The sequence below is a fragment of the Nylanderia fulva genome, unplaced genomic scaffold, assembly GCF_048542155.1.
Source record: "Nylanderia fulva isolate GAGA-0341 unplaced genomic scaffold, ASM4854215v1 Scaffold9, whole genome shotgun sequence".
Lineage (NCBI taxonomy): Eukaryota > Metazoa > Arthropoda > Insecta > Hymenoptera > Formicidae > Nylanderia > Nylanderia fulva.
In genome coordinates this window covers 2,493,279-2,520,755 of record NW_028191026.1, presented here as the reverse complement: position 1 = coordinate 2,520,755, position 27,477 = coordinate 2,493,279, and the positions used below count along the sequence as shown (strand labels likewise).

Sequence of the window (27,477 nt, the reverse complement as noted above, 5' to 3'; positions counted from 1 at the left end):
TTCTTATATTAGTTAAATAATAGATTTTAAGAATAAAATAGATTATTGTGAGAATATAAAAGCAAAAATCGTAATTTTAATCTCGAAATAATAAGAGAACAAAGAAATATGCTCTAATAAATTTTGATCACGTGACTGATTTGCTGCTGCAGCATGCTGCATATGAAAAAGCACCTAAAGGCGTTGGAATAAATATTCTACGAACCTGTTTAACGTCAAATTAAATTTCATTTAGATAAAGCTACGCTTGTGAATAAAAGACTATTCATATATTCTGTTTATATTTTTAAGATTATTTTAAGATACTATACAATCATTTCATTGACTAATGAATGAAAGCTTTAAGACCACTTTCAAGACGATCTTAAATATTAAAACGAATTACATATATACATGAGAAATTCTGATAAATAAATTTTACGTACAGAAATCTCAATTTTCTTTAATGTATAAAACATTTATTCTATATATATTAAATTTTTTTATTCTCTTAATTTGTAAATATATTTATCTATTATTGGTTTGTTTAAAGTGTGTGTAGTAAATTTCGTTTATATAAGGATGCTTCATAATACGACAAAGCAATTTATTGTTACTATGTGAAGCTATTTAAAAATAGGTTTACTGCCAGTACGCAATTATATAATTGCTAAAAGTGTTATTACGATTATGTCATTATCATCATGAATCAAAATATCTCTGCATTATTGAATTGTTTTCCTATTCTGTATTCTTAGAAATATCAAAATAAAATAACAACTAATAAACTAAGAAATATTTTAAATATTTTAATGTTTTCGGAAAATTTACGTCTACAATATATCGCAATCTTATTTGTGAAACATAAATATCATAAATACATATAAAGAATAATTGTTTATATAATAAAATTTTTTATTAGAATACTGTGTAGTGAAAATGATGTAATTTACTGTTCTTCCTAGTTCTCGCATCATTGAATATATCGGTCAAGGCCTTATATTTTATGCAAATAAACACGTCAATGTAACAAACGACTTACGGCAATAAATTAATTTATCATTTTCATTATCTTACTTCCATTTATCTACACGAATGCATATATGTATACACGATTGAATGTTTGTGCATTTGTATAATCAAACGATTTTATATTCATGAGTATGATTATAATTGTATAATTAATTATTGTAACTGTTTTGATATCAATGTTAAATATTTTATATAATTCTTTACAGATCGCGCGTAAAAACAATAATTAATTTCATCAAAATTTGGTTTTTGTCCTTGATTTACTTATTTTTTTCTAGATTTTACAGAGCGAGAGATGTCTTTTACAATATCAAATATGTATTTTATATAGAATTGCAAAATATGTAATTGAAAAAATCTTTTGAGAGAGCATCTAATACTAGTCTACGTAAATATTTATAAGTGAATATAGTGCATGTAAATTTAAACAATATTTCATTTTATTCAATGATGCTTAACTAACGCGTTCAGACATATTTTAGTTTGTTAAGATTTGCTACACAAAAGCAATTTATAAATATGAAAATGGTGAAAAACACGTGCGTGTTCAAATTATATATTAATCTATATACAGAGCAACACACATATAAGTATTTTTGCTTCCTGCAATTATATAACGACAGAAGATTATATATCTTTGCTGTACGATAAATCACCATAGTCGATTATCGTAACTTTTTCTGGAGAAAGATTATTATCGTAAGTAATATCGATCACGTTAAAAGCTGTCCCACATTTTTATGCGCTATTAAATTACTCGACGCGTGCAATTTAATTTCGCGAATTGATTGTCAGAAAGATGAGGTGAAATAATGTATTATGTCAATCGATACTATCTATATTAACATTAACTCCGAAATGTGTCTGTCGCGAAATTCCCCTCGCAGGTTTCGACCGAATCGGTGAAGGTAGGAAAGTCCGTATATATATAAGCCGGTGCGTTTTAAGTTTTCGATCTATTCTGAAAGAATTACTATCGAGTTAGACAGAGTACAACGATATATAGAAAACGTCATGAGAAAAGCAATTTGCTTGGAATATGTGTCCTTGACGTGCGTTCTCGTCATTCTCGTTTGTAGTGGGTAAGTGAAAGGACAGGATTTCTATAAATTGATGTATCGTGCGTGCATTTTTAATAAAAAAATAAAAATAAAAATAAAGACATACACACCGCGAGTTATATTTTATCTAACCGCAAAAGCAATTTATACAAGCTAATATTATTTAGATTTTTCGATTAAATGCTAGAATGATACAGGCGTTTATGTCTGTGTGAATAGATGTATAGGAAAATTAAAAAATGATTTAGATATAAATTATACTTGTGAAAAATTAACAAATTAAAGAAAGAATTGCCTCATCAAAGTATAAATTGTAGTACGTTTATATAATAATCATATTTACTAGACTGTATATTTACTTAACTATAAATAAAAATATATTCAGTCATGATAAGATAACTAAAAAATAATTAAAATTTAACTGTTCTCCATTTATTGTTTTTTAACCGATAGAGACAGAATGGAATTATAATAAGTGCGTTTATCGTAAATCATTACACTTTGATATCAGATTAACCTTGTTGAAACTCGTGATTTTCCACGATTGACACTTACTTGTAAAATTTTTTACGAACTTTGTTTTTACCTGATAAAGAAAGAAAAAATAGAGGAAGCGTAGAATATATATATAGGATAATCTTTTTCTTCGTGCAGTTTCTCTTCCATATCTTCTATTTCTTCTATCTGTAACAAAGATAAAGCATTTAATTTATATATCTAAAATTCTATTAAAAATGTTAATACAATATATATATTTAACATTTTTAATGTCACTACCACTATTATTGTAAGAAATATCTTAAAATAGTTTGTATCTGCATAATAATAAAAAAAGAGTATTTTATATCTTTTAAATATCGTGTAATATAGAAATAACATATAATATATTATCTCTAAAAGAAAACAGAATTTAAATTATTACATTATAAAACACGTATAATTATTATGTGTAATAAATATTTATATATAATTTTTAATGCAATTTTTAACGCGATATTTTTTTATTTATTTTCCTAAAAAATTTTCATTTTTTGAAAATATTCCGCATTACAAATTTCTCACAATTTTTAAATATTTCGAAATGTGTTGTGATATACGCATGTACATACGATGTACTGTATATATAGTTATCTATAAATTGATTTTTACGAAGTTTTGAAATGTAACATGTAACGCGAAGCAATAATCGATAACCTATCGAGTTGAAAACAGTATCTGCTTTTTATATCATCGCGCGGCTTTATCATGCAGCGTTCATTTAAATAGTCGTGTCCGTCTTCTGTTGCGCAGTACCCAAGTTATCACGGATATAAGTTTCACTTTGTTCAAGAACTCGGAGCGAGTCAAAATAAATCATCAGCTGTTCGTCCCGAGCACTCGTTTGTCCGCATCTAATCGCGCTTCTTCGCGCTTCTTCGCGCCGAGTGATTTGATTTTTCGATTCTTTTCAAAATCGATTTCTCGCAAATCGCAACTGACACAATGACGTAATAAATTTAACAAATCTGCGCGCTTTCCAACATCTTTTTTCTGCAACAAAAAAGGGAATAAAAGTGTACAAAAGTGCAAAAAGTGCATGCAGCACGAAATAGATTTATTATTCTTTTTGTTTTCACTTAGTTTTTTCTTTTTTTTTTATACGTATATTGCCTTTAAATGCGAAATATATAAATGTAGTTAGAAAAAATATAAGTCTTACTTATTTTATTTATTTTATAAATATAATATATATTATATTATATGCTCTGTGATGATATTACATAATTAAATTGCTAATTATATGAAAGCTAAAAGAGAAAAAAATGAAATAATGAATGTGGAAAATATTACATCAATAAAGTATAAATGCATTTGTTTAAGTTGCAAACAATTTTTAAGCTTTACGTAATGTACAATGTGTGACATATTATTTATTTATAGAGAAGCTCATAAAGTACAGAAAGTGACCGAACCCTATGGCCTCTCTGAAGGTCCTCATTGGAACCATCGAACCCAAAAGTTATACTTTGTTGATATATATAATCAATACATACGTAGATTAGATACTGCGACAGGTGTTGTAACTAGTGCCTATATAGGTAAAACCACTTTTTTTCTTTTTGTGCAAGTATTGTTATTACATAATTCAATTGTATTTATAGCATCAGATTAATACTATTACCTTTTAAAATTATCTTCAGAACATGGGCCTGTTGGAGTTGTTGTACCTGTGGAGGATTCGTATGACAAACTCGTAGCAGGTTCTGGAACAGATCTTATTCTTGTCACCTGGGATGGAGATACGAATGAAGAGAAAGCACCATTTGAAGTATTAACTTCTATAGAATCTGATAATGATACAAGAGTCAATGATGGAAAAGTAGATTCATCTGGAAGATTCTGGATTGGTAAATTGAAAGTATTATGAATAGAAATTTATTTCTTTTCAATGCAATAAAAATTTATATATCAACTACATTTTCAATAGGTACTATGGGGAATGAAGTTAATGGACAGGTAGCTCCTGACCTGGGATCATTATATCGCATTAATGATACATTAAAACCTATAACGGAAATAAGTCCTGTTTCAATAAGTAATGGATTAGCATGGAATATCCAAGACAATACTTTCTATTACATTGATTCACCTACGCATAAGATTGCAGCATACGATTATGATCCCATTAATGGCACAATATGTAAGAGACTTTGTAACACTTTCCATTTAAAATTATATTATAAAAAGTGCTAGTATAAATCATATGTAGCTCAAAATTGAAATATAATTATGAAAAAGATTAAAGCATGAAATTATATATATCTTATATATATATTCAATAAGAAAGAAATTTTAAGAACCATGTATGTTTATATATTTGTAGCTAATAAGAGGATTGTATTTGATCTAAATAAGATTAATATGAAAGGAATACCTGATGGAATGACCATAGATACAAATGGTAATCTTTGGATAGCACTGTTTGGAGGACATCATGTAAGTATATATAATACTTTAATAGTACATGAAATATTCATTGAAAACTATATTAGTAATTGTGAAAATATTTTATCTAGGTCATCCATGTAAATCCGAAAACACAAGAATTGTTGAGAAAAATTAAGATTCCTGCTGAAAATATAACCAGTGTTGCTTTTGGTGGTCCGCATCTTGATATTCTATATGTGACTACTTCAGGCTATGGTTTAACTGCACATCAGAGAAAGCAGACTCCTCATGCTGGCGCTGTATTTGCAGTGAAGGGTTTAGGAGTTCGTGGAACTCTTGCAAATTCGTTTATAATGAATACAAAACAATGAGATGAGGAAAAGACAGATGTGTGAAGATATGTTTTGCTTCTCATAAAGATTTATACACTTGCATGTATTTTTAAATATTCTGTATACTAAATAAAAACGTTAAATTACTGCTTCTGTAAAAAATAAATTTTTATCTTTTTATTTAAAAAAAAATGATATAACGAGTCTTCTTCAAAGTATATAATTATTAATTATTGAAAATTATTGTCTTATCATAATAATCCTAGAATATAAAATATGATTTCTTATTTAAAAAGTTAACAAACACTGTAAAATAAAATCGATAATAATTAATTTCAAATGTTCCTTTAATACAAGAAGGGAGTTACAAACTTTAGAAAACATTTAGCTTCACTGAAGCTAATTGCATTCGATTGATCTATAAGTAGAAGAAAGTACTATTGTTATCAAATGTATGTGGTAGAAAAATAATGCTCTTTATGCAAAAATGCTCTAGTAGAATTATTGAAAAGATAATATGTTATTTTTGTTGATAATCTATTATGATATACACAAATTAATTAAATAAATATATAAAGCAATTGAAATGTCATTTTTCATTATTTAAACGAAATGTCTATATATAATTAAAACTTTGTAATAACATAAAGTCTTTCAAATTGTTTCTACAAGTTTGATATATCAATAAAATTGTAAATGAAATGAAGTTTACTTCTTTGAACATTGTAAAATTATTATAGAAACAAAAATTATATGTTTTAATACATATTTATTTAGAATTTTTTATAGTTTTAATTTAAAAAAATAGGCAAATGAATGATTACTAAAAATGCAAAATAAATAAGTCAAATATTATCTTTGTATCGCAGCCAATAGAATTATTCTTTTCGCGGTAAAGAAGTATAAAATTTATATATATACAAAATAAGAAATACTCTTGTAGCACATATACCTATATGTGTGTGCGTGTATATATGTATATATATATACACATATATATATATAACTTTATAATAGCTACGATTTTATATAATATAATATATCTATTACTTTATATAATATAATAAAGCTAAAAAATGGTTTATTATATAAATTAGCCACATCAACTCACTGCATTGGACGTTTTTAAACAATTTTACATAAATAATTCATTATATATAATTTAACTTAATTGCTCAAGATTTTCATATACGAAACACATAACATACGAACAAAAAAGACTAACGAACCTATTATCACGCAAAACTATTTTATAAAAGTATTATTTCTCTTGTAATGTTCTTACTGTTGTGTAAATAATGATTTGCTTCATTCTCCAATGCAACAAGTTAGCAATCAGTGTCTCGGCTCAATGACTACTTACGTTTTCTTTGAGGAAAAAAAAATTTACATCATTGCGTAAGATGAGCCTCCGTCACGAATTCTTAATCGTCCAGTGTTATTATTTCGACGCTATCGTTTACGAGTTTGTCCTGCGTTTTCTTATTGGAAATATTAGCAGGTTTTCCCCTCGGTATATCGTACACAGGCATACAATCAGCGGTCGTCGACGGCCTAGACGTTTCCGAGGTCACCTTTTGCGGCACTACACTTAAGGATGAAAGATTTTTCGAGTAGTCCAGACTGGGCTTTAACTGCGGCGCTTTTTGCTGGGGTATTATCTCTAGATGCGAATGCTGCTGCAATTGTGACAGCATCGAGAGCGCCTCGACGGTGCCACCCTGAGGAAACGAAGCCGAGGAGCTTGGTAGCGAGCTTGACGGCACGTCCATCGTCACCGGCGGCAGCGGCTTCGCCAACTTGTTGCCGGTTACAGACGATTTCTTATAGCCATGATACTTGACGCTCGCGACAGGCTTGATACTGCTGGATTGCGGAGTGACGACAGGACTCACCGAGATGCCGCTCAATTCCGGCGGTATAAAGGGCGATTGTGACATCGCTGTGGGATTTCCTGATGATATCGGATTCAATATATTTGGAAAGTTACCGGGCATCGATACGGGCATCACCGTGGCAGTTTTCGTCATCGCCGTCTTCGTCGTCTTCTTCACGTTGGAATGCATGCTCTGTACACTCGCTTGAACATTGGAGTAAGGTCGCTGACAATTCTTCTTCGATAACAGTTTGTGCTGCAACGACGTGCCAGATCGCGACACATTTATAGGTAAGTTTTGCACGGGATGCGTTTGCTGTTGTTTCATAATTACAGGTGCACTCATGGACGCGTGGGCGATCTGCGGATTCGTCGTCACAACACTAGTACTGCTGCTGTTGCTGTTGTTCTTCAAAGGCGAATGTGATAGCGATGCGTTGTTATGTGCGGGCTGTGGCTCGGTCAACGATTTCGAAACGCGTATCTGCGGCGCACTTATCTGCTTTGGCGAGCTGCTTTTCACCTGTTGAATGATGGATGGTTTGAGCAGGGACACCTGCGCTGCCGCCGTCGCGTTTGCTGTATGTAATACCGGTTTTGTCGGCGATATCTGAAGCGATTTCGGAATGTGGACGGGATGCAATGCCGCGGCTGTATCAGTTTGTAAGCTCGGCTGCTTGCTGGTAGGTTTCGCCTTATGATGAGGCTGCAGTGGCTGTTGTTGTTGTGGTTGTTGCTGCTGCTGGCTCACCGGCGTTATAGATATGTTAGGTCGATCCTTTGTCATTGACATAGTTGTGCTGGTTTTAGCTGTCGTTTGATGGTACATGGGTCGCGACGTTGACGCCGTAGAATTGCTCAAGCTTAACAATTGCTGCACTGTCATAGAGTCTAAAGATCCTTTCAAATTACCTAAATTACTGATATTACTCGAAGTATTGACATTGCTGGATGTACTCATGGTCGAGACATTGCTAATGCCAGCGGTTATTGTAGTACCTGGGTTGTTTAAACCACTGGCAAGATTGGTTAACGACGATAGATTGTTCTGATACTGCCTTAATATATCCTGATAGCTTCCTACTTGATTCAAGTAGCTCATAGCTGATAAAGGATCCATCATATTGCCGCCTAGTCCACTGGCCAGTATAGCCGATAGCATATTCGGGTCGACTAGAGGATTCATGAAGTAAGGATTTATCATGGAACGATTCGGCCCGGACGCACTCATGAAATTCGCAAAGTTACTCTTGGAACCGAATTGATTCATCACGTTGCCGCTCTGCTGCATAGCATGCTGCAAGTATTTGTTAGCATTAGGTGGACGTCCCCTCGGACGTCCAGTGGTCGTTAGGTTTCTATGTGGTTTGCGATTCTGCAAGATCTGCGATGATGTCGAGTTTACTGGCATCTGCGGCGTGGGTGCCTGTGAGATAAGAGTATCATTGTCGATAAAATATGAATAGAACCATTATATGTACAATAATAGCAACAGTAAAGAAGTATATTTACCGGAATAGTAGAAGTGGCTTGTGATTGCACATGACAGCTATTGCTGTTAATCGATGCAATTTTGTTCGCCTGTATCTGCCGTTGACAACATTTGATTGCGATTTCCAGGACATTTCCCTCCAGATTCTAAAAGGTAATATAAAAATAATTATATTGGCATTTGAAATTATCGCAATTGTTTGATTTTAAAAAGATAATCTGAGTAAAATAAATAACAATTTTTAACGAATAGATTTCTCGATTTTTGAAAAAAAAAATTTTTAATAACGCAAAGTAATATTTTATAAAAAAATTAAAAAACATTTTTTCCATATAAAAAAAATAGTTGTTTTATTTTTACACGAATATTGCGAAATAAGATTTTACTGATATAAAAAAACATTCGAATATACATATACAATATTTTTTGTTTTTACAGGTCTAATTTAGTCTTCGCAGTTCTTAATAGATAATATTTGTTCGTTTCTGCCAGCAGATAAACAAATATTATCTCAGAGTTGTGGAAATAATCGACCAAATTAGCAAGTAATAATCGTTTACTAAATTTCACGACGTTTCGACCATATGGTTGTGGTCCTTTTCAAGTGAGACAAAGTAAATTTAGTAATAATTAACTCATCATACAGCAATTATTAATAGCAATTTTCGTGAGAAATATACAAGTCAAAATTAAAATTGAAAATGTTAGACGGCCACATGTCAGAATCTGACGATCCTTTGTTGTGGCCGTTTCACATTTTCAATTTAATTTTGATTTGCATATTTCTCACAAAAATTGCTATTGATAATTGATGTATGAGTTAATTATTAAATTTACTTTGTCTCACTTGATAAGGACCACAACCATATGGTCGAAACGTCATGAAATTTGTTAAACGATTATTACTTGCTAGTTTGGTCGATTATTTCCACAACTCCTATTTACTAATGATTGTCATTAATAATTAAGAAAATATTATCTCATAATTATATAAAATTGTGCATAATTGTGTATAATTATACAACACACTTGTGTATAATTATATATAACTATACATACGTGTACTATAAAGAAGATTATCTGATAAGAAAGAAGAGATCCGATAAGAGATAAGACGAAAGAAATGTATATAAGTTGGCTTATTTAAAAAATGTATTCAAAGTGTAATCACACGAATATAATTAATTTCCATAATATAGTTTCATATATATACTTACTTTATTCCCTATGTACATTTTGTAAGTGTCCGTCAATAATGTCGCGAACGCTTGTATAGTCGACTCTTTACCCTGAAGGTGTTTTTGCACAAGTTGATATGTTTCATACACGTCAAGCAGAACTTGCGTTCTGGCGTCTGTTCTAATAAGGTGAACGCTGTCGATCGTGCTTGCCGAACCCATTGTCTGAATTCTACTTCTGAGTGATTGTTGACAAAGAGTCAAAGCTTGTCGGGATAATTGTTCTCTCTCGGAATCACGTAAGTATTTTCTAAAGAAAAAAAGATTTAATTTTTTATCAGATTTTTTATTATTTATTCTTTATGCACGAGAAAATTTTAATCATTTTCTCGTGTTAAAAGAATAAATGGTACTTATATACTAGTGTAAGATATCTAAAGCTCATTCAAATCAAAGGAGAACACTTTTCCTTGTTATAGTCTTTTTTTAATTAATTTATTTAAATCTTACTTGTCTGAATCTGGAATTTTTCCGAGCTGTATGCACAACTGCATCAACATTCGACTATCGTTGCTTTCCTTTAATACCTGCATGAGTAACGTCACGCATTTCGACATGTGTGATGCGAAGCTTCCGGGTCTGTCAATTTCATTGATTGGTATATGCCATACTCCCTAGAAGTCACACAATATTAGAACGTACACATCAATTATACATCACATTATTGATGATATAAAAATAGGAATGTTTGCATTAATAATTTTGCATATTATATTCATATATTACAATTACAGATTATCTGAAGAATCGAGGAAAATGGCTCTAGTTCATAGCATATCTGTAATTATGATACTATTATATCTAGTACTCAGTCTCACTAGGTAATAATTAACAATTATTATCATAATCTATTAAATATTATAAAAAAATAGCCCCATATTAAAATTTTTCACTTTTTTACAAATATAAAAAGTTATATATCTAATTTGCCTAGAAAAGTAATTTTAAAATATGCATTAGAGAGTAATCTCAAGCATATAACGAAAGAATAATTTTTTGAAAATGATTGAAGGTACTGTAATACTACACCTAAAAGGATGATAATAGATACAGATGCTGGAGGAGATGATGCTCTAGCAATAATGCTGGCTCTCATGTACGAGGCCAAAACAAACGACATCGAAATCCTAGCTATAACTTGTACATATGGTAACACATACTTGAAAAACGTGGAACAGAATGTATTAAAAATTTTAACAATTGCCAATAGAAGCGACGTAAGTATATGACAATTGAATGTTCTTCACATATTTTGTTCAAACTTTTATAATTTAAAAAATTCAAAGATTTCGTACAGTTTGTTAATGATTATTATAATATATGATATTATAACAATCATATTATTTATCTATATAGTTTTATCTTTAAATTATTTATATTTATTATTTCATCAATAATACTATATTATAATAATTATTTCTCTCTGAAATTTGTCAGATACCCGTGTATAGTGGTGCCCAAAAACCATTAATAAATACGTATGAACCTACTGATTACTTTGGCAAGGATGGATTTGGAGATTTTAATTTTACCGAAACTATAACTGCAAAGATTAACAGATCAAAACACGCTTCTGTATTTCTTGTAGAATTAGTCAAACAATATCCAGGTATTTATATACATATATATAATTTAAAATAAATATTCAATTCGTTAATTTTTTAGGTGAAATAAGTATAGTTACTCTTGGACCTCTCACAACAATTGCTACTGCAATCGCCTTGGAACCTAATTTCCTGCATTTAGTAAAGCAACATGTTATAATGGGATCGACCGTCGACAGTAATGAGATTGAATTTAATTTTATACAAGATCCGGAAAGCAATTGGATTGCATTGAATAATACCAATAAACCTAGTATTATACTTCCGGGAGACACAGTACGCGCTAATCTTATTTCAAAAGTAATATCGTAATTTTCACAATATTTCATATACATGAATTAATAATAAAATTAATTTATGAATAATAAAATATTATTGATATACAGGAGAAATATAGAAACATTTATAATAATCTGGATGCTTCTATCGCAAGCTTTTTGCAACAAGCTGAAAGAATAGCTTTGGCAAAAACTGAAATGTGGGAATTAGCAGATGGGATTGCTATGGCAAGTGCGCTACAACCGAAAATAATAACAGAATGTTATAAAACTAACTTAAGAGCAGTAATTGCTGGTGATGCGAGAGGTTCAGTTGTGGAAGTACCCAATGCAGTATCCAATGTAGAAATTATAAAAAATGTTAACATAACTGCATTTGAAAATCTTCTATTGGAATATCTTTCTTAATAGATCTTAATTGATCTAAATTGTAAAATTATTATTATGCTAAATGAATTTTTAATTTTGTACTATTCATATATTATTAAAAATATCTTTTATAATGCATACTATTAATAACATACACTTACATTAAAAAAGTTGGTACTTCTTCTTTCAGCAAAAAGTCCTTGAAAGGTTTGTCCAGGATAGAATTGACAATTGTATGCCTTTAACAAAAGATCCTTGCATTTCGCTATATCCTTCGCCTTTTTATTATTAAAGAAAAAATGTGCAAGTCTATAAAAGGACTTGTGATGCTCGGCGAATCTCAATATACACTGTTCCAAACCAGCTAGACAATACGCAATTAATGTCGCTACCTCTTCTTCCGGCATATGTTCTTCTAGAAATTAAAATATGTATAGAAATCCTTTTTTTTGCACTTTAATAAAATATTACATAAGTTATATGATAGAATGCAACAATAAACAACAATAAAGAGCAATATAACTTATATAATTTACCGTTATCTACATTAGCAGAATCTTTCTTCTTTTTTTCTGCATCGCTGTCGATAGATTCAGTGTCGCTATCACTAGAGCTATCACTGTCAGAACTATCATCGCTACTGCTAGATTCTTCGCTACTACTGGAGCTTGAATTATTTGTTTCCGTAGTTGTAGTTGTAGTTTGCGTAGTCGTAGTGCTTTCCTGAGAACCTCTTCTGCTCAAAGTCATTTCTTCATTTGCATTGGTCTGTGTTTTCCTTTTTTCTTCTACCTTGTCTTTATTATCTTTTCCCTGCCAAATCAGAATAATTGCAATGTTTATATCAATTTATTTTAAGCACAAATTAGCATATGAAAAAAAGAAACATACTAAGATCAGTTAAATACGTACAGAGGATTGCAAATCTTCGTTTTGCAACCATTTGCCATCGAATCTTCTAGTGTCCTCGTCATCAGCGGAAGATTGTTGGGTTTCCTGGCTAATTTCCATTGCCTGTTTCATAAGAGCATCCATTAAATCCTGTACATTATCAGTCTTTCGTTCAGGATCAACTGTCAACATATTCACTGAAATTTTCTTAATCTCTTCTGTTTTTGTCTGCGATTTTGTTTTATCAACACTCTTGTTTTCTAACTTTTTCTTTTGCAATTTTGGTTCGTTACTTTCATCACTAGAAACAATCATTACATCGTCGCTCGTTTTCTCCTTTCGCGATACCATATCGCAAACTTTGGTAATTAAATCGTCTATTAAAGCTACGACGTCTTGCATCAATTGTAAATGTGAAACATTACTTAATTTTATTTTTTTCGTGTTGTCATGTGACTGTTCAGGAAGTCTTTTGCGGCTTTCGGACTTTCCTATTTCTGTCTTAACATCGGAGATCTTGTTCGATCTATCTATAATTTCTATCTCTTCAATGCTATTTGAGCGTTGACATATCGTAACTACGTTTTTATCTGCATCCACTGCAGCATCGCCTTCTTTTGAAGTAGTTTTCTCAACATCAGCATTCTCCTCCCTCTTCTTTTCGTTAAGTTTAGATTGATATTTCATAAACGGTCCTTCGGAGCAATTTTTAAGGTGCCAATTAAATAACTGACCCAATGATTTTTTCAATGGTTTACCTTCGTGTTGCTCCAAATATTTCAATATACTCGCATGAATGCGGTAATGAACTTCTAACGCTTCTATAGATAAATTTTGCGGACTTTTGTGACTTATTCTGCGCGGATATTGAGCATTATTCTCATATAATAATTCACTAGCCTGAAATTAGTTCTTGATGTCAAAATTATATTAATGAAAAAAGAAATAGCATATAGTAGACAAGATAACTGACCTTTGCGTAATGCTCCAAGAATGTGGGAGGATCTAGATTTTTCTTCTCTGCGACTTTACCGAGCATATATTTATAAAGCCATCTCTCGTCGTGCTGTATAGACGGTTCTTCGATGGCTTGACATATTCGATTGGCAGATTCAAAGCACTGATCTGCTATCTCCAGCATTTCCTCCTTTCTAGTTTCCAAAATTTCGAATCTCTCCATGCTCAATGTATCGGTCTCTTGCTTAAGCAATCGCGAGCAAAATGAATGAACTATGTAAACAAAATTTCCATACTCTGTCCAAATAACAGAATGACCAGGTGCAAGCTCGATAGCATGTTGGTAACTCGACTGTGCCATTTTTGCCTTATTGAGAAACTTATCTTTTCCTCTAAAAATGATAGAAAACATACGTATAGTACATGTAAATAATGCAAAGACTTAAAATTAAAAAAAAATAAAAAGATACTTACATAGGTCTATAACTGTTCAACCAATTCTCTATTATACTGCCTGTCGCCATAGCTAGACCTGCCCACGAATTTAATCCTCTTGGATACAGACACAGATCTAATAAATAATATCGGCAAGCATGCTCCCATTTGTTATTCTTGAAATAAAAGTCACCCAGTAAGTAGTAAATTGTGGATATCGCGTGCGGTAGCGGCTTCATCACGCTCGGCATTTTGTCTCGTGCACCGATTATGTACGCTGTCATCTCGTCTACTATTTGATTCGGATCGCTTTCACGCGGAACTAATCTGATTATTCTCTTAAACAAGATTTCTGTATCCGTGCTAATTGAAAGAAGACGGGGGGATTGAAAATTGGGTAGCTGTTTCGGCTTGTAAAAATCGAACAGCAACTGTGCTCCTTCCCAGGTTAATTCCATTTGCGGCACCATGTGATCCTGTAGATACTTTGGACGTATCTTGTTGACCCTGTTCGGATGCCCATACAGACAGAAAAATATCTGTTCTAGATATTTCGTGAGTTTGCTCTTTATAGAAGCATACAGGGGAGTTTCAAGCTGTGGTATAATCAGATTCATGATGAAAAATAAGAGTTTCGCCTCGTTGAAGCAACACCAAGAGTGTCTGCCGATAAATTCGTGGGCGGTGAACAGAATCATGATAGACGGTGGGATGCCATCATCCTCGTCATCCGATTCGGAATGATTAGAGCTATGCAATTTATTTTTATAAGGAGACTCCACTTTTGCTCTTTCCTTATCTTCTTCGCTGTTAACAGAAAAATTTCACATTGCAATATATAACAATATATATGTATATACACGCGCGCGCGTATTTATTTAATTAACAAATTATTTAACAAACGTACTATTGAAGAATATAATGTAACAGAATCCAAGGTAGAACGGTCTCCAAAGGCATTTCAACAGCATTCTCTGGTACATCCAATTGATGACAGACAATGTGAACTAAATTTTGCACCAATCTCGACAGACGAGACTCCGGCAGATATTTTACTGAAAATACGATAAATATAAACAAAAATCATAAAATAGTATATTGCAAGAGTTTCTTAATATACTTTGTGATGTAATCTTACCAATGAATACACTAACTTCGATCGTGCAAGCTTCCAGTTTTTCAAGTGCCATTACAACAGAATTTGTCCACTTCTTTTGTTCAGCTTCGTCAGATGAATTCAAGTAATTTTGCCATGATTCATTGAGACAAGCTTCTGCCCAGACGTAACATTCCTAAAGACATTTTACCAAAAATTTAGCACTTTTTTTATACATGTATGATATTTGTTATTAACATCAGTAACAAGTGTTACCTCATACTGTTGAAGCTGCCACAAGCTGTCAAGTAACATAGTTAATTGTCGAACTCTGTCAACGATATTTTCATTGGTTACCATCAATTTGTGTCTTTGTTTGGCAAATTTAAAAGTATCTTGCAATATATAAGACAGTTCTGCATATTTCTTTTCGTCGTACAAATGTTGAATTTCACCCAATTTTTGACCCCTAAAATTATAAATTATAATATCTAATATATTCTAATATAATCAATATCTTGGCAATAAGTAATATAAATTAGAAAATATTAAGATTGAAAATATACCTCTGAATTGATGTAAGTTTTCTCTTTACGAGTTTGGCACTGATTTGAGAATTATTTTTACAATTTAAAAGTTTAATACATGGACTCAGGCTTTTACTTTCCATATCTTGTAGACGGTTCAACAACTAAAAATTGACATTTTATAGCTTATAATAATATATTAATTTTTCGACATTGAACAAAAGTTTCTTACCAGCTGTAGCGTCCCTATGACTATGTCTATATCACCTTGACACAGAAAAATGCTAGCTTTAAGCCATAAAATTCTCAGTAAGATGTATAAATTTTCATCATTTACGATATCTTGCCTGACACTTGTAAATATTATATGTCCTAATTCCTCTGCTGGCATTCCAGTACCAAGTTTATCCAATCTGCAATAATAATTTTATACACAAAAAGCTTTTTACAAATATTGTGAAGCTTGTAAAGATGAGATTAGAGATTTACGTTGGATTTGGCAAAGTATCTGGTTTATTATCCAGCCACCTATCTGTATGAAGCTCCCCAAATAAAAGTGTCATTTCAGTATCCAGTTTTAGAATCTTATCATCGACATCATCAAATGGTGACAAATGTGGAATATGTTGCCTAAATAAAATTGGATAATTTAGATTTTTATCTGTACATACAAAAATAATATGCACATTTACCTCATAAAGATATATGCCTGTAGATAAATATCTGACATTCCTTTTGGCCACATCTGATTCCACTTGGTACACAGAAATTCTGTAAATTTTGCGATAATTATCATTAAATTACTTTTACTGCTATGCTGATTTATAAAAGCGTCCACATCAGCAGTTTCTGCATCTGTTCCAAAGTATTTTTGTTGTTGACTGTCCAACATAAAACCAGATTAACAACACATTTTCTATTATATTACTACACAAAGAATTAAATTATAAACCATCACCTTGTGTCAGGGCTAGGACATTTAGAACTTTCTGAGCTCTTGAGAATTTCCATATTAGCATTATTCTCCTGATTGGCAAATAACTGGTACATATCCATTGTGTCCATAGAATCGTCGGGATTTTTAGTAGCATCATCCTTAGTCAATCTTACTGTATCGGGTCTGTAAAAAGAAATTATATCTCATATGTATAGGGGATTTACATCTCTAAAACACAATATTTAATTACTTGATTTATACATACAATAAAGTACTAGGGAACAATCTTCTAAGTGTCTCCTCCAATTGAACATCGTCCCTCTCTGCTTCTCGTCTGTTTGAACCTCTGACTCTCGCGGATCGTCTCATGGTGCTGCAGCTCCAGGCCCATTGTTGCAGAAAGCACAGTGCGCTTCTGCGTCTTTTCTTCACCTTCTGTCCCTCTTCCTTTCCCTCAGTTTTCTCGGAGTGAGCTTTATCGTCTGTTTTACGTATCGCGTCGCTCGTTTTCTCAGCACCCTTCTCAGAAATCTTATCGTCACTTGATTTATCGCTTTCTTTGTCGCTGGATTTCTCATTTGGTGCTCCATTATCCGTACTGTAAATATCGTCTGTGACTTTATCGCTCTCTAATTTGTCGATATTCACGTCTGTTTCGGAATGCATCTGTTCCTCCGAATCCAGGTTTTTCGTCTCGCTTTGTTCTTCACATTGCAAACCGTCTGTGTCGGACATTCTCAGTGGATCTTCATCCTCGATTATTTGTACGTCGGTCGAACCAGATTTCTTGTCGTCTTCCGTTTCAACTTCCATCGCAGTATCCGAGGCTGTATTGAAAGCCTGATTGTCGTCCGATATCTCGCAATATTCCGTCTCGGTCTTGACAGATTTGCCGACATCATTTTCTGCATTCGGAGTTGAATCATTTACATTTTGCTGATCTACTTCCATACTGTTAATCTCTTCAATCTCACATTCCTTATTCACTGCTGCAACCTTGTCATCGGCTTTTCTAACTGATAATACAATTCTACTGACAAAGTTTAAATCACTTTCAGCAATGTACCTGTGCATGTCTAGTAAACTTTCTCCAAGAGCCAACCATGTGCAGTTTATTAAAGGCATTCTCAAAGTCAATTCTGGCAAAGGTTTTGGCATAAATTCTGCTTTACAAACCTCTGCCCATTTTGCAGAGACCTCTCTCGCTTCTGCTAATAACTTGTCACCCAATAAATGATCATATTCAGTATACAAAGGTGGATCTAATTGCCAGTCACTGTTATAAAATTTATAACATTCTTCCATACATGGAATGTCTTTAAATATTCTATCGCGAAATGCCAGACCCTTTACATAATTAGGATCCATTTCCAACGCCACGGAAATATACAGTAGACAGTTCATGTAATCAGGAACGGCATATAAGACAGTTATTAAATTATCCAAGCATGGCCAGTGATTGGAATTGCACTTTAAGCCCTGTTTAAAGGACGAACAAGCTAATTCTAAATTAGAAATCTTCATAGCTAATGTACCAATCCTGTACCACAGTGTCACGTCAGAACCATCCAGATTTGCAGCTTCCCAATAATTATCTACAGCATCCTTGTAATTCCCACAAGCCGCTTGAATGGCACCGATATTCTTGAAGCAGGAATATTTCAAGGACAACATTGGTCTCGACCTTCCATCTGGCACTTCAGGTTTCTCCACTTCATCCAGCAATTCAGTATCCAAAAGATCCCTAAAAATAACTAGTGCCTCTTCCTGTTTATCCTTCTTCAACAATTCCAAGGCTTTGTTGTATTCAGTTAACGCTATTTGTTCCTACAAGAAATCAATTAATTAATTAATACATGTTTTAATATATGCATCAGGTAACTTTCCTTCTTGAATTTTAATTTAATTCAATGCTGTCGTTAATTCTAAATCTACATAGATATAAAAACAGTCCATCGAAAGATTGAAAATCCGAATCACGTGCGCTAAATATGAGAGACAGATGTACTCTTCCAGACACTCGATTGTCAATTAATTTGTGGCTCTTTAAATATTAATCAGTCAGAATGAATAAATAAATCACGCGTAGAAAGAGAGAGAGACGTGTCGCAGAAATGAGAATCTTCTGTCCATGTCATATATAGCAATAACGTTAAAACGCAGCAAATGCAGATGCAATTTCGACACTTGGAGGTTATACGAGAATAAACAGTAAATGCTTCTCATACTTGTGCCTCCTTCGTGATCGTGGGTACATCCTCCTCCTCGCTCTCTTCACTCGACTCTTCGTTAAGCGCCGATATTTTAATCATTCTCTCCTGAAAGCTTCTCGCACGGTATCAACAATCTTCTCGCTTACATCCAAAAACGTCAACAAAGCCACAGCACAGCCGCCGGTTTTTTTAACACGCCGCCATATCGCGGCGAATGCGCATTTCAGATGACAGATGACAGATCGTCTCTGCAGCATCTGCCGACTGGAGATGATTCGATCAAATGGCGATTGCTTTGTATTTTTTTATGAGTTTTAATGTGTCTCGATATATTTATACAGAGCATATTAGCTCCTTCGAGATTATAGCATAATTAGGGGACCATCATTTGTACACTTTCGGCACTTTTTTCTTCCTCCGCGAAGCTAAAATATCAAAACAGCTGTTTTTTTTTCTCAAGTGCGACTCTAAAACAGAAAAAATATATTTACATATATGCAAATCGAAAAACTTCTGATGTGGGGAGGGGAACAAACGTCAAATAATCCGCAATTGCAAGTGTATCTCTGCACTTTGATGCGATTGAACTTTAAACTTGTTTATCTTTTACTTTTGTCTCGCTCGGACGATGCATATTAATTAAACGCGAACAAAAGTTACTGCGCTCTACTGCACGATCGTCGCGAGTGCATGTTGATTAATTCAATCCTTATTTAGTTTAATGACCAGTGTAAATAGGATACGTACAATGGTATTTCGTAAGCAACGATAACGCAGTCATTACGCGTTAGCAAGGATGTCCCTGTCTTTAAGTGAGTACCTCTGTATTTGTAGAATCCTTAATTATAAATTATATATAGTGTATTACGCTTCTCACACACATTGATATTTTTCTTCGTGTTTTGATTAAATCATAATACATAATCGTTATTGTGTCAAAAAAGTTTAAAATACAAAGCATGTGTTTTCTGTTTTCGTGTCTCTAATTCTTTGTATATAATATGTTTATATACAATTTTTTCAAAGTTTGTATATATATGTATATAAATTCTGTGTGTTCTATTTTAGTCTTATAATAATCCTAATCTTCCACATATAATTAGTGTACGATAGGATTTTTATAAATAAAAATCATGAGTAAAAACATTAGTAGTTTATATATAAACATGTATGTAGTTACATTATTGTTCTCAACAATCAATAAACAATCAAATTGTTTATTTCATTGAGTTTAATGTAAAAATGGAAGAATTTATTATTATGTGTATAATATTATGTATATAATACTATTGAAAATAAGAAGAATCAGTAACAGTCTTTCATGACAGTATGTTATAAATATTGTTAGATTACAGACAAGGTAAGGTTGCAGCATCAACTAGAAAAACCTGACAGTGATACTTAATTTCACCACAAAAAAATCTCTGAGATATATAGAATCATAATAAATATTAAAGTAATACATATATTCAACAATAATTTAAAATATTAACAAAAACACCTGACAATCAACAAAGCATCCTTACCATAAACTGTATTCTAACAAGCTTTGTAAAGTAAAATGTATTGTAGTTCATTTCTTGGCACTTTAAATCATTATACAAACAAATTCCCTTATCACGTAGTGGAAAATTCACGTTTAACGGATATACAAAATTATAACTAATTTCAAAAACTACAAACGACAATTTTTGATACTCTGTTTCAGTCGTTGTATTAATAACATAAATTGATAATATGTACATCGCAGGAGACCAGTTGAGGAGTGATGGTTTGCAAACGATAGATACACAAAATATGTCCAATTCTGTAATTGAAAGAAACAAAAGTATTATAACAAAGTTTCCATTTCCTGTCTATAATAGATTCCATCAAAACTGGCGTATAGGTGGGTCTTTTTTTTTTATTGTATATATGAAAATATAGTAGAATGTTTGATTTATGTCTTTAGAATTAATTCAAAGCAATATTATTTTATAGATCCTGAAATGTCAAGACATTATTGGACTGCATCTTTCTTTTTACCGATTGGATCGATTTTTATTCTTGGTGTAGTCGTTTTGCTTATGGTAATATCTCCATGCACGAATTTATTTAATCTAATATTAAGATATGAAATTCTCACTCTCTCTTTATCGAATGTATGATCGAAATTGAAATTTTAAATAATAATTATAGGTATTGTTCAAAAGATGTCCACATACAGTAGCTGCAATTGTTGCTGCAATCCTTGCCATCATTATCATAGTGACAGTTGTGGTATCGCTTAATCATGAGCCAATTTATACTTAATATGTTTAAGCCAAATAATTACCGACTGTTATATAGAATAAATCTTTCTCTAATTATATACATTAAACTATGAGAGTACAGAACTGATCAAATATTAATGAATTTTGTATCAATTGTATACATTGAATAAATAGATTCTACTTACTACTAGGAGTGTTTGCTCATCATTCTTAATTCAATCATATCTTCTGAAACTCGTTCTGCTGTTTCTAAATATTTCTCCAGTGTTGAATTTAATCTAGTGTAGCTCTAAAACATAAATTGCAACATGTATTAAATTGAATTATTAACATATATTAGTATACATATAACTTCAAAAATAAATTTACCTCTATATAAGTGAAGTCTTTATTTAAGTATTCTAATTCATTTAACAATACTTCGATGGTATTAAGCGGTAACCAGGTTGGTGGTGCTGTAGATACCAATGGTGTCTTAAAACCAAAATGTTCCTTTCCACTACCTAATGCTGCGTTAATATAATCTACAGCTAACTCGCTTGCTTCAACTAATCGGCCGGTATTCAGCATGAGACGAAGAAGTTCCGAAGCATTGCGCTTCTGCAATATTTATACGATTATATTTTCTGGATAAAGAAAAATTAAAACAATTTTTGTATTACTGACTTTATATGATATCAATAACCATTGTGGTAGAAACGCTCCATCTTGCAATAACTTGCGTGCAACAGCTTTGTGTAATTCACTAATGTTATCTTTTTCATGCTTCAATGTAAAGTATTCCAACAATCTCCAAGCGGTATTTGCGATAGTTGTATTGGATATTCCTATATCTAAAAAAGAATATTAATTATATAGCGTTTTTATAGGAAAAATTACACATAATTCTGCGCGCAATAATAGTACGAAAATTAATTAATAATTAACACTTACCAAATATATCATTTTGTATTAGCCAATCCCAGGCATTTGGATCCTCACGTTGACTTAATTTGATACATTGAGAAGTCAAACTTTCGAGTACGGAGGCTTTACTAATTTTAAATTCATCGCACAAATGTAGTGCAGTTGTGTACAAACCAGTACTACATAAAGTGATAATCAATTCAGATGGTTCTGTAAATAGAGATATTTACAAAAATAATCTCGATTCTTGCATTTTTTTCGTAGAAAGATAAATTAAGAGATGCTTACCAGTATGTGCGACTATGTGCATCTCCGAATTGACTTTTGATATTTTCAATCTCGCGTCTACTATATAATACTCCTTCTTGATATCATCCAAATCGAGGACTTCGACTTGCTTCTTTATCTTGTAATGCAACACTTCTTTTCCATCTATATTTCTCTTCTTTTGCGTGCCCGATAAGTTTAACTCGCCGGAGAGATTCTGATCGACAGGTCTTACGATCCATCTATATTTTTCGCTTACATGATGCAAGGCGTTAATACACGCCAGTAAACATTGCGCTTGCTTCGCTATAATCGGCGCGGAATGAGGTTCCTGACTTAAACGCATAGCTTGTTCGTACATTACAGACGCCGCTATAAAAAAATAGTAAGAATATACATATATAAGTCTCGTGTTCTGTTAAAAACATTCCATATTATACAAAAATCTTACCTTTCCGCATGTTTTGTTTATTGACGTGAAAACTGTATAGAAAGTTATAATAATTATTTTCCATAAGGTCGACGCTTCTGGCTCTGCCCTCTACTATTCTTTCAAGGTCTTCGTACATGTCGACATAGGGGAAAGAAATTAGGTCTATTAACAATTTTTTCTCGAATAACGTTACGACAAGTTGTCGTAAACAGTCCACTCTACGTGCAGCGTCCGGATTCGCATTCAGGCAATGATAAGCTTCTGCGTGATGTCCTAGACTCAGGTGTTGTGCAAATATTATTGAATGGAGCGTCGGCAAATTCGGATCGTCCGCGTCGGCACTCGCTATAGCTGTCTCTGCAATCTCTATGATACAATCAGACGCGGTGTGTTCCTCAAACAGTTTAATAACTTTCAGATAATAGTGGACCAGATCCTTGTTTCTTGATGTTACATTAGAGTTGAGTAAGGCGTCCACTAGAAATACGTCCGATAAAATTCCATTGGATGCACGAAGAAAATTATCGCACGCCTTCTGCACTTCTCCCATTTCTAGTAATGCTACGGCTAGGATAAACTTCCTCGAGGCGCTATTCCACTCGCACCACGTGTTCAGAAGTCTTACATATTCTTGAACAAGTAGAAATTGACAACTCGAGAGCAACCATTCGGGAAAGATGAAATTTCCAGATATCGGCCATCTAATTTCGATTTAAAGAAATATAAAGAAACGAGGATAAATCTTATATCCCATGTGGGACTTGACACAATAGATTAAAACTCAATAACGACTTATTTGAAAGGATACATCAGTTGCGCGATAAGCGTTACATGCGTCAGCATACTATAATGCCAGGGTATTAGAGTCGTCGGATCCATATTCGCCTGGGCCATCAAAATATGAGCGTGTTTCCCACCGCTGCTATGAATAAACAGTTCTAAGAGCGACAAGGATCGATGCTGCCTCTGTCCGACGTTGATTCGCGGATCAGCGAGCTTCAACATTGAAAGACGCTGCGAACTGGATTCGCTGGAAATATTTCATAAATCTCTTACATTTTTGTCGACGTTTAAAAATATATCTGTGAGCACATGTACATATAACTTTACATTATCTAAGCGATAAAACTTACAGTAAGGATTGCGAAGGAGTATACGTTGCCGTAGACTCGCATATCCACGTGACGACATAGTAAGCTTGAGTAAGTACAACGGTTCTCGGTGCCAAGGATGATTTCACGGTATGCAAGGAGCTCGAGTCAAATATTTCGGGACGCAGTAGTATGAACTGCTGTAAGATCAATAAATCTCTGCAGACGGAGAATCTCAAGAGCGCTATTTGCGTTACAGTTTCCGTCACCGCGGAAATGCCCAACTGGCTACCAAAGAGATGACTGACGTTCAACAAGACTTTCGAAGCATCGTGATCGTTCTCGAATTGCAGCTTACTCGGTTGTCCAAGATCGTATGTTAATGCGTCCAGCAACATGGCCATGGCGCCCGATATATCCTTGACGTTACTTAGTTTGTGATAGAGTTCCGATTGGAAATCGAAATCAGATAGCTGTTGATAACAAGCAAGTGATTTTCATTCTTGTAAAGCTGAAGCTAGAGTAAAAGCTAATTATAAAATACTCACCGGATCGTCGGGTTCCATCATTAACTTTGACAGTAGATCATCGATTAAAATATCTGGACTTCTCAGATGATACAATTCTCTCTCAATTTCTGTTTTAGTCTCCTCGGGCAATTGGTCTCCCAACATGACTAACGCGGACATTAACGTGATTAAATCCTGACATGTGTCTTCATCTTGCGATAGAACGGGCGTTGTTTTGAAACGGGATGTGTAGGACTTCTCGTTGCAAAACACCAGATGTTCTAAAGCTTCCATGGGTCTCAGAAGCGATAAAGATGATTTTTTCAATAAGACGATGCCGTAAGCGCTCGGTAAGAGCAGTAGACCTACGGGACGAGTGCCATTAGCGTGATATTGAACGACGCACGAGTAAAATTTCGACCAGCATCGGTTAGTGATCTCGAGATAATCCTCGTCCATAATCACATAATCCATCACTTCCGCCTGTATTTCGGCCTCGACCGCCATACACACTCTCTCCTTCAAAACAGCTGGTGAGAGAGTCATTTCTGCTATTACGTTGGATCTTCTATAGATGCTCAGCGCTTTCGTGATGTCCACCAACGAGAATTGTCCAGGATGAAAAATATAATTTATGTACGCTTGCCTCGGATCCGTTCCAGGATCGGTTACAATGTAATCTCTGTCGCGTGCTTGTTCCAAAATTGTGCTCTCCCATTCGGAATTAATGCGTTGCATGCCATTCAGCGATAATTGTGCATGTGTAACCGCCATGGCATCCATATCTGCCGTTCTCCACACTGCCCACAACCTGGTTGGTGTAAATGCAAAATCTACCAGGTGTTGCTATATATATAGGAATAATATAAATTAGTTACTTCATCTCTTACATAGCAAAATACATAACTGAAAAATATATCGATGAAGGTACTCACATCCGGCGCGTATAACGTACATAATCTAACAAACTTGAATACGCCGTTATCTTGCACAGGCTTCAGAATACTGAATTCACATCCACTGCTGAATTTCAAAAACGTTCCGAAATACAACTCATTATCGCTGCCCAATGCTTTCCTTAAAACATGACCTTGCGCACTTTGAGACACAATGCGATTTTCGATTGCCGCGTCCGTTACGGTTACACACTGCGTCTTATTACAAGACCACATACGTACGTTACCATCTCGACATAACGCAAACAAGTATGTGTCACTACCATAACTGTGTATAACAAGGGACATGGCAACGTGAGCCTCGGTATTGCGACCTCTAAACGCTGTAGCTATACCGCTCAAGAACTTGGGCATTATCGAATCTTGTTTCAGTTCGCTGGTGTGTACAAGACCTGTGAGTGAGTCGAGCCTCAAGAGTAATATAGTAGCTGAGCTGTAAGCAAGAGCAAACAGTGCTTCTTCTTGTGGCAATGTAAGCCACGATGCTGCTGCATGAGGTACCGGAGAATCTATGAATGAAATAAAACGATTTAATGAACGCCCAATATGCATATAATGCAGTGACAATATGTAAAAATAAATTTATCATGCTAAAAATATATTACATCATATTTACAGCACACTTACTTGTAGTTCCAGCATTGGAAATAATATGAAATGTATGAGGATCTCTGGCATTTTGTGCAGAAGCTTCATTAAATATTGACTGTACACTGAGATCTGTATATGTACCAAGTAAATTTTCCTTAAAAAAAAAAATAAATAAATAAATTGTTATTGATAAAATAATAAACAATAGAAAATAAAAATATTCGTGCATACTTACTTGCTTGTGAATTTTATCTGGGTGAGAAAAGGTAAGTTTGTGAACACTGGAAACAGTGACAATCAGGATAACAACAGAGTTAATTGTCTCATGAATAGAAATTCCATCCAAAATTGGGGTGTCTGTAAATTTGTATCTCACTCGACAGTCGACGAGATTGATGTCAAGACTATGTTCAATCAGTTCAAGTACATCGTGACAAATACGCCAGTAAATAAAACGGTTACGAGTGAAATATTTGGATGAGTCTTTGTATGAGTAGCCACCTGCTCTTTCCGGTACTTTTATATCCTGCAATGTACTTTGGCTTCCGCCTGTAAAAAAAAAAATAAGACCATGACTATCTTTTTTTTATAATTACACTATTTTAATATTATTATATTTAATATTTATCATATGCATTATTATACGATTATACATATATTTTATTTTATTATTTACATATAATTTATATTATATATTTATCTCAAATTTTGTCGAAATGTTGTGATATCACGTGTATTTAATGCACAATATCTTATAGCATCAGTCAGGTTTGGCGTTTAATTTTTATCAAAAATTCGGAGAGTAACAGGTAGATAGAGGTTAGGTAAGTGATGCAAAAGAACGCGACTCGCAAATGTCGCGCAATCCTTTATTCCACGAGCACAATACTTTATTAGTTGTGCATCATCGTGAATAGCTTTTCAAAGCGTCCTTAAGTTACAATGCGAGAGAAATTTCGGTTTGCCGGGCCGTCACGTGGAGGTTAGGACTCGCTCACCCGTGTTCAGGGTGATTTCCTTCCATTTCTCCGGCAGAGTTTGATCCGGCACGACCTCGCGATATCCCAGCGAAAACTCCACCATGTTCCAATAACTTTCAACGAGATAATGCGGCGAATATTACAGCGGTTTGTCACTTTACATCACAGAAAACCGCCGGAAATTCGAGTGGCTATCGAACGATTTTTGGCGCTTGTCTCGTGCTCTACGCAAGTATGTGTGTGTGTA

The 27,477-nt window shown here is 33.4% G+C and overlaps 5 protein-coding genes across 10 annotated transcripts; 3 read left to right on the top strand and 2 right to left on the bottom strand.

Annotated features, from left to right (window-relative positions):
• Positions 1-1,964: 1,964 nt before the first annotated feature.
• On the top strand, positions 1,965-5,498 carry LOC114946569 (regucalcin). Of its 4 annotated transcripts, none has more exons than XM_029323124.2 (6): positions 1,965-2,093; positions 3,993-4,150; positions 4,253-4,459; positions 4,540-4,752; positions 4,936-5,048; positions 5,129-5,498. In XM_029323124.2, the coding sequence occupies exons 1-6, from the start codon at positions 2,026-2,028 to the stop codon at positions 5,369-5,371; spliced, it is 1,002 nt and encodes a 333-aa protein (XP_029178957.1). In that variant the 5' UTR covers positions 1,965-2,025; the 3' UTR covers positions 5,372-5,498. The 4 variants fall into 4 exon arrangements, with proteins under 4 accessions (XP_029178957.1, XP_029178959.1, XP_029178960.1 ...); XM_029323126.2 differs by lacking the exon at positions 1,965-2,093 and adding an exon at positions 2,731-2,859; XM_029323127.2 differs by lacking the exon at positions 1,965-2,093 and adding an exon at positions 3,250-3,559.
• On the bottom strand, positions 5,220-19,902 carry LOC114946632 (calcineurin-binding protein cabin-1). The gene is made up of 19 exons (XM_029323241.2): positions 19,261-19,902; positions 17,298-18,859; positions 17,054-17,215; positions 16,788-16,976; positions 16,585-16,725; positions 16,328-16,508; positions 16,135-16,259; positions 15,845-16,037; positions 15,611-15,764; positions 15,380-15,527; positions 14,512-15,279; positions 14,054-14,429; positions 13,102-13,980; positions 12,726-13,002; positions 12,351-12,604; positions 10,389-10,552; positions 9,918-10,188; positions 8,721-8,846; positions 5,220-8,634 (listed from the first exon to the last, which is right to left on the bottom strand). The coding sequence occupies exons 1-19, from the start codon at positions 19,342-19,344 to the stop codon at positions 6,757-6,759; spliced, it is 7,932 nt and encodes a 2,643-aa protein (XP_029179074.1). The 5' UTR covers positions 19,345-19,902; the 3' UTR covers positions 5,220-6,756.
• LOC114946634 (uncharacterized) lies at positions 6,736-12,327 on the top strand. Of its 2 annotated transcripts, XM_029323243.2 has the most exons (7): positions 6,736-8,853; positions 10,038-10,177; positions 10,673-10,759; positions 10,951-11,155; positions 11,376-11,547; positions 11,604-11,842; positions 11,929-12,327. In XM_029323243.2, exons 3-7 carry the CDS (start codon positions 10,695-10,697, stop codon positions 12,226-12,228), a joined length of 981 nt encoding a protein of 326 aa, XP_029179076.2. In that variant the 5' UTR covers positions 6,736-8,853; positions 10,038-10,177; positions 10,673-10,694; the 3' UTR covers positions 12,229-12,327. The 2 variants fall into 2 exon arrangements, with proteins under 2 accessions (XP_029179076.2, XP_085345924.1); XM_085489798.1 differs by lacking the exons at positions 6,736-8,853; positions 10,038-10,177 and having other exon boundaries at positions 10,696-10,759; positions 10,986-11,155.
• On the top strand, positions 19,434-21,684 carry LOC114946635 (uncharacterized). Of its 2 annotated transcripts, none has more exons than XM_085489799.1 (4): positions 19,434-20,057; positions 20,954-21,133; positions 21,226-21,314; positions 21,424-21,684. In XM_085489799.1, the coding sequence occupies exons 2-4, from the start codon at positions 20,983-20,985 to the stop codon at positions 21,535-21,537; spliced, it is 354 nt and encodes a 117-aa protein (XP_085345925.1). In that variant the 5' UTR covers positions 19,434-20,057; positions 20,954-20,982; the 3' UTR covers positions 21,538-21,684. The 2 variants fall into 2 exon arrangements, with proteins under 2 accessions (XP_085345925.1, XP_029179077.1); XM_029323244.2 differs by having other exon boundaries at positions 19,436-20,057; positions 20,996-21,133.
• Positions 20,384-27,477, bottom strand: Nup160 (nuclear pore complex protein Nup160). Its single transcript, XM_029323242.2, has 14 exons — positions 27,249-27,477; positions 26,486-26,799; positions 26,287-26,404; positions 25,639-26,168; positions 24,743-25,549; positions 24,237-24,667; positions 23,912-24,133; positions 23,122-23,804; positions 22,692-23,042; positions 22,431-22,613; positions 22,164-22,330; positions 21,867-22,097; positions 21,683-21,786; positions 20,384-21,052 (listed from the first exon to the last, which is right to left on the bottom strand). The coding sequence occupies exons 1-13, from the start codon at positions 27,331-27,333 to the stop codon at positions 21,685-21,687; spliced, it is 4,224 nt and encodes a 1,407-aa protein (XP_029179075.2). The 5' UTR covers positions 27,334-27,477; the 3' UTR covers positions 20,384-21,052; positions 21,683-21,684.